At 52.6% G+C, this 7,257-nt stretch overlaps 1 protein-coding gene across 1 annotated transcript; it reads right to left on the bottom strand.

The window, feature by feature from the left end:
• Nucleotides 1-5,963: 5,963 nt before the first annotated feature.
• On the bottom strand, nt 5,964-6,972 carry LOC144142956 (uncharacterized). The gene has a single exon (XM_077674784.1). It carries the CDS (start codon nt 6,918-6,920, stop codon nt 5,964-5,966), a length of 957 nt encoding a protein of 318 aa, XP_077530910.1. The 5' UTR covers nt 6,921-6,972.
• Between the last annotated feature and the right edge of the window lie 285 nt (nt 6,973-7,257).

Raw genomic sequence — 7,257 nt, 5'->3', positions numbered from 1 at the left:
GGGATAAATTGGTCACAGTTGGCACAGGACCGAGGTAATTGGAGAATAATGGGAGAGGCCTTTGCCCTGCAGTGGGCGTAGATAGGCTGATGATGATGATGATGATGATGATACGAAAGGCGAGCTCGAAAACTATAGGCTACGCCGCAGGGCACGATATCATCCATATACAATCACCCATATAGGGTATACAAACAAACAATGTATGCGCAGATTTGCGTCGGTGATCATGACGTAATCAGCTGCTCATTTGCACGTATCGAAGATTATAGTGACTGACAGCCAGGCAGAGAAGCTACGAATATCAGCGTCAGAGGAATCATTTCGCAACTGATATCAGCTGTTCATATGCACTGGAGGCGGACGGTGGTGTGTCTAGGCAGTGGCGATGACGTTTGTACCTGAAACGCTTCACCATTCAATTCAGATTCTCCCTTCTGCATGTAATCTCGCCTGCGTGTGAGCGCGCGCGTGTGTAGTCCCTTGTCGCATGGTTGCGCTGCATTGGCGCTTTTGGTGAGGTTTTCGCCAACGTAAGCGCCAAGCCATCGACACCCGTTCGCGGCTCTCAACGTCTCGCCTTGGCTATGGTCTAAAATCTATCGCCCCAGCAACAACATACGCTTCTTGCACTTAGCTAAACAAGCGCTTTTTAATTGCCCAACAGCAGGCAGCGGAGGTCCACGAAATGAACGACCATTCGGGATATCACGACACTTTTTTTTTTCCGAGTCAGCACTTGCGGAAAAAATGGGAAACGTTGCAGATCTATAAGACTCGACGCTTTGCGGCCAACACGGAATTCGCCAATACTCCGTCAGCAAAACGCCCTTACACCCCGAACCCCGCATCTCCCTCTAAAATAGGAAAGCGTATGTCTTGTCCAGTTCAAAATAATTTTCTAAAACAAACTGCCGATCTGGGTTTATAAAAAAGTGGGGGTGCGTACAATTACTGCGGCCATGCTGAGTGCGAGGCACTTTTCTCTCGCCTTTGATAGCACAACTCAGTAACCGAAGATGCCCGAAAGAAATCGTACGACCTGCAAGCACTCGGTTCCCTTATCGCCATTACGCAAGCGGACTGCATCGCTTTCTGTTTGCTCGCGATACGGATCTCGCGAGAACGCCAGCGAGCATCTTTCGTCCCGGCTTCCTTTCCACTACGACGGCGACTGTATATCTTCAATGGGATAACACCGCTGCAACCACAGCAGGTTTCCGCTGCCAACTGAAACTAAGTCCGTACGAAAATAAACAGAAAGGAGGAAGTAAAGGTCGGCAGTTCTTGACAAGCAAGACGTGTCTGGCAGCTCCCAGGCGAAAAAAGCAATTGGAGGCCCGATTGGACCTGTCGAAAACACAATTGGGCCAAATGGAACCATTTGCATTTTCAAATGGTTCCATTTGAACCAGTTGTGTTTTCAGCAGGTCCAAATGGTCCTCCAATTGTTTTTTTTTTTTTTTTTGCCTAGGAGGCTACGCATGAAGACGTCATTGCCCGTTATTTGGTCGGGTTGGATCGCTCAGGTCGGATTCCGACGTTGCCCACGTAAGAGACAGTCGGGTCCCACTTACTACGTCCTGTCGGCAGTCAGTACGAGTCATTAGAACCTAATTGTGACGCATTTCAGCCTCTCACGCCTAGTTTAAAGTCACGCGACGAATTAATAAAAGTTACCATCCCACTGGAATGTAGCAAGAACTTGGTGTGTGAACCGCGTATGCGGCGGTGGCCGGTGTGTCATGGCGAAAAGGATGAGCCCAACGCGGCAGAAAACGACAACGCGTTCAGACAACTTGGCTGCCTGGCGACTGTTACATAATAGCCCATTCAACTTACTGTCATCACGCGTCCCGTAACTCCAACCGCAGTCATGTGCACGCAGTAATTGCCCCGGTGCCGTGAGCTCCTCCAGCAGCCGGTATGAAGCATTCCGTTTTCTAAACGGTACAGCGCTGGCACTTCCTGCAAGCACCTGCGCCATCTAATGATTCGCTTTCAACCATATATAGCGACATTTCTTTTTTTTTCATTTTTTTTACTAATAGCTAAATAATAAGACCTCCGTGGCTTAACGGAGGACACGCTTCCAATTGTAACAGTTTGGGTTCTATCCCACGCAATTTTGCATTTTTTATGCATGTTATTTGTATGTTAAAAGTTCCACACCTATCGTGCACACTGTTTGCGTGAATAACTGCGGTTTGGCACATGATTTAGGTTATTTTCGGTGCAGTGCGCAGCATAGCTATATCACCATGGTTTAATTCATGCTTCGCACCGTGGAAGCAGTTGAAGTTTTGTACTGTTGGGGAATGGAATGTCGCAGTCGGGACCGTGTTGTTAGACGGGGCGGTAAAACAGTAGGAGTTCAGCACAATAGACGAAATTCTCGGCATCGTCTGCTGCAGTAGCGTTTTTGTTGTTACGTTAGAGAATGGCGCACGCGTGTCGTTTATTGCGCCGTTTTTGTTGCTTTTCCCCGCAGTTGCTACCGATGGTAGCGCTGGCTTGTTAGCCAGCTCAAACGCGGCCAGCAACAAGCGAATGCTGCACAGAATAAGAACATGGTCCAACATACGATCCTGCAGTTTCAGAAAACGCATGTGCGCGCTGAAATTAAAACGTTTGCATTCCTAGTTTTCAAAACAGGTCCCCATTTTCCTCGTCTCTACCATTCTGTGCTTGTAAAACAGAGCTTACAACTAGTATCGTTCCGGCACGAACTCGGTATTAGGCGGCTCGTGTCGTGAAATTTTTATGAAGAGTACGGGTGTAAACATGTAGGCGACTATTTTGCCTGTTTCCAGAATATTTGGCACTGAGCACAGCTGTGTCACTGACACACAATGTCACGAAAATGTTCCCTAATTTTGATTTCACTAATGCTCACTAAACGGGACTGGGCAGGTCATGTGATGGGAACGAAGGATAGACGATCCGATTAACGGAGTGTATAGCGGGGGATGGTAAACAAATTAGGGGAAGACCAAAGACCCCATAGAACCGGGAATAAATAGGGAAATTCGGGGGCACTATGGGCTCGGAAATCCCGCAAAAAAAGTGGTTAGAAAGCATTAGGAGGGGCCTCCGTCCAGTGGACACCGGTGGGCTGCGGACGATGGTGATGATGAGGAGGAGTATAGTCTTTTACAGGTCATTCCACCGCATCATGGTGTTCTCAGTGAAACGATATATTAGAAAGCTCTAGTTATACTGGGTCATAATTACGTTAGGTTAGGGTTAGGTTGGCTTAGGTGAGGTTAAGGTTAGGATCAGGTTAGGCTACGTTGGAACACCCTGTTAAAATGGGTGATGCTGACAGTCACTGCCGGTGGTAACGGTGCTTATGGTGATGATGATGGTGATCGGTTCGAAAGTACTAGTACTCCTCATGCACGTAGCTGTCTTGAAAAGAGGCCCTGCCGGCGCTTCTATAGTTTTCAAGGGACACACGGAAGAGGGCCCAAGTATACGAGCTTCGCGGACCTTCGAGCCGGCGTACCAGACTCCAAGAGTAAAAAAAAAAGATGCACTTGGAAATGAGCAGGCGTATAAAGAACATAAACGTTTCGTGACTGGCGTTCGCAACCGTCGTCAGGCGCCCACACAGCTGCGGAACCAAACCGGACGTGCGGCACGCATCAGGAAAAAAATAAAGCTTCGCGCAACTATTATATTACTCTGCGCAAATGGAAAAGCGGCAGGCGAGACGCGAGAGACGCGCGGAGCAGGCGAAGCTAAACATAACAGCGACCACGGAGATGAACAATGGGGTCAGGTGTATACTGTGTAATCAGCCGCGCACATTCATTCGAGCACAGCGTGTGCATACGGAAACATGCGGTGTGCGAACCGGTGCGCTTATTGTGCACGAGTGCGGAAATCTGGAGGACGTGCTGCTTTGTTCATCTCTCTCTCTCTCTCTCTCTCTAGCTCTCAAACACACACACGCACAGAGAGAGAGAGAGATAGAGAGAGAGAGTTTGGTTTCATGAAACGCGGTTAGTAGTGCCACTTTTATTTTTACACACAATTTCCGATTCCACGCAAGTTATCCATTGTTCGGTGCACAACCTTTAAGGCAGAAACAACGTACATTGAACCCCGCACAGCGAACACAGTAGCACACGGCACATGAACGCCTGTCGAAACCTTCAAAAAACGCAAAACTGAAAACGTACGCAGAACCACATCACGAGCGCTTGCCCTCGACTGATGTCTAATCAGGAAAAATAGCCAGCATGCCAGATAATATCCATGGCATGGGTGAAACCGAAGGAAGCGGCACTGTCGGTAGATGACACCTTTCCCCCTGTTATGCAATGTATCCTGTACAACTTGCGGGTGGGCGTCGGCCTCACGCAGGCTGTACAGATCTGCGAGGCTCGGTCGCACGTGCAGAGCAGGTCGTGGTGAACCTCGTGCAGAGGTGAAACGCACGGGATGTGTCGACAGCTGCTCTTGAAGTTTAACTCCGTGGCGAGGAAGAAACGTCCTCGGCAAGTGGCTGAAATGGCGGCGCTTTTCTGACGGTTCGCCGTTGCGCACCTCTCCGGAGCGGCGCGAGTTCGTCCACTAGAACGTTGTGGGCCTGCTCTCTACGGCCGTCCAGAAATGAGGCACACTGCGGTTGAGTACAATGAGAAAGTCTTCACTCACATCTCCCACGCTGTCACCCGTCCGGCTACACACAGGCACCAGCACCAGAAACACTCTGTCCCGAGTTCGAGTCCCCGCGCGCGGCTCTTCTCTCAAGCGTGAACCGCATGGAGCGTTTTTCCCACGCGAAAACGCCGCGCGCGACAAACGCTCGCGTTCCTGCCGCCGCGCGAGACCCCGCATATGGGTGGAGTAAACGAACTGCGTTTCGCGCAAACATTTCGCATTCATGGCATGCGTTAGTATTGTCGCAGTTTTGTTAAGTATTTACGCTTTGATGCGTGTTTAGAGCATAATTTAGACCTGGTTTTTTTTTTTTTAAATAAACAACATGTTGGTCGCGCCGCGCAAGATACTTATCGGCCTCGGATTGAACCGGAATGGCCGAGCAACACCCGTGTCTATCTCGTGCTCTAGCACATCTGTCAAGCCAGGTCTCTCGGTAAAGCAATCCGAAAAGGGGAGCAATGTTTCCGCCAACATTCGACGCTGATCGTCGGATCCTGCAAAAGATGCGACAATCGCCTCGACCTCGGCACTCATCTTTCCTGACGCATCCCTCTGGCCCTCCGCGGCACAGTAGAGATTGCTTGCCGGCTGCGGTCGTAAACCGGGCGTCGGCGTGTTCGCGAAAGGAAAGAACTGGGTTAGCGGCCCGAACTGGTAGCCGTTCCTCCCCATGTCGAGCACGATGCCCTCCTTTGAAAGGAAGTCTCTCCCCAGTATGACCGAGGTAGACAAGCCAGGCAGGTAAACAAAACGCTGCCTGCGCTTCTTGCCTTCCAAAGTGAGCGTAAGTCTAACGGCTCCCTCTGCTTTCGCTGACCCTGCTGCTAGGCTCAAGGGTGTCCCAGCGGACCTGACCCGGATTCTTCTTTTCCGGCAGGCTTCGAAGATTTCGTCTCCGATGAGAGAAACCGTCGAGCCCGTGTCGACCAGTGCAAAAAGTTCCTGACCGACTAATTGCACTCGCATGAATGGGGCAGACGAAGGGGGGTCTCCCTGCGCCCTGCATACGGAGGGGGCCAGCTGCCCGTCGACGCCAGCTTCGGGGTGCCCTGGGGGCTCACTCGCGCCCCCTCTTCTCGCTTCCCGCCGGCGACGACGAGCCACCGTCCCTCACCGTCGCCGGCGATCCGAGTTTCCCTGCGTGCTACGCATTTTCTCGGGGCATTGACGGGAGAAGTGGCCAGGCTTGTGGCAAAACCAGCACAAATGGGCCATTTCGTCCTGCTGCCCCCTTCCTACGCCTGCGTTGTTTCTTTCAGAGGAGTTTGGGTGGCCGCCATTCGCTCCCCTTATCCTCGAAAGCCGGCGTTTTGCCGAGGGGCCGATCGGCGGTCTTCCAGCCCCGAACGGCGCCTTTGCTCGTAGGAGTACGGGTCTAGCGCCCTGATGGTGGCGGAGTTCCCCACTGCAGTCTCTTGCCTCACGGCCATTGTTTCGGCCTGATGGGCGCTAGGCACCGGCGCTCCTGACCAAGCGCAACCCGGTTCGAGCGATTCTCCGGGCCTCGGCGGCAGCCTGTAGCGCAGCTCGGCGAGCAGATCCGCCTGAACTATGCGCGCTTCCTGTGCGAGGGCCTCGAGGTTAGGAAAACTCCGACCCCGCAAGTGCGGTCTAAAACGCGGGTGGCATTGCCTGCACACCCGCGCTACTTTGTCCGCGTCGGCTGCCGCTGGGTCGGCCCGTTCGTAGAGCTCATGCATCGCCCGCACGTACTCGAGGAGGCTCTCCTCAGGGTGCTGCGTGCGAAGTGCAAGCTCGTCCCTCATACGGTGTTCGTAATCGGGTGGTAGGAACTCCGCGCGGAATCGGTCCTTGAAATCTGCCATCGACGTGAACGCCGGCTGGCAGCGCCTCCACCGCGCAGCGGTTCCCACCAGTGCTACGGGCAGGACTTGCCTCAGCACATCCTCCTCCGATGCGCCCAGCGCCGTTCGGTAGGAATCGAGTTGTTGAAGGAACTCGTACACCGATTTCGCGTCACCGTAGCCGGAGTATGAGGGGACCTCAACGTTAAGGCGCGGCCGCGAACCTGACGCTACTGGGGCCGCGGCGGGGGCCACCGGCGCCGAACCGAGCGTTCGGGTAATCTCCGCGAACATCGCGGTCATCTGCCTCATCATGGAGGCGAGATCTGCGGGCTGCGACTGCTCAGCAGCCTCCCGCATAACGGCGTCCGCCGCCGCGTCTTCCCCCGAGCCCTGCGGGCTCTCCTTTTGTCCCGTCTCACTCCTTGTGGTCGGGGCCATCGCGAGCGAACTATGTCTACAACGCCAAACTGCACACACACCGGTACAAAACACTCCGCGCTAGCTACTTACGCAACGCGACAAACAAACCACATTCGGAAATCTACAACGGGAACAGAGGCATCCAGACAATATAAAACGAAAACTCAGGCAAACACACATCAAAATACAAAAAAACTGCAATAGGCGCGCATCAGAATACACGAACGACTTCTTCTCAAGCGCTACATAACTTCCCACAAGCCTACAAGACGCTACGTATATATACCCACGATGTAATGTAGTCACCTAAGCCGTTACACAAACACAGAACGAAGAACGCAAAAAACTTCAGGCT

Source organism: Haemaphysalis longicornis, unplaced genomic scaffold, assembly GCF_048455015.1.
Source record: "Haemaphysalis longicornis isolate Haplotype H1 unplaced genomic scaffold, Haemaphysalis longicornis Haplotype H1 scaffold_6, whole genome shotgun sequence".
NCBI classification, from domain to species: domain Eukaryota; kingdom Metazoa; phylum Arthropoda; class Arachnida; order Ixodida; family Ixodidae; genus Haemaphysalis; species Haemaphysalis longicornis.
This window is presented reverse-complemented; position numbering and strand designations above follow the sequence as displayed.

What these genes read in the sequence shown, in the direction of transcription:
- LOC144142956 (XM_077674784.1), bottom strand. Translation starts at nt 6,920, where the DNA reads ATGGCCCCGACCACAAGGAGTGAGACGGGACAAAAGGAGAGCCCGCAG.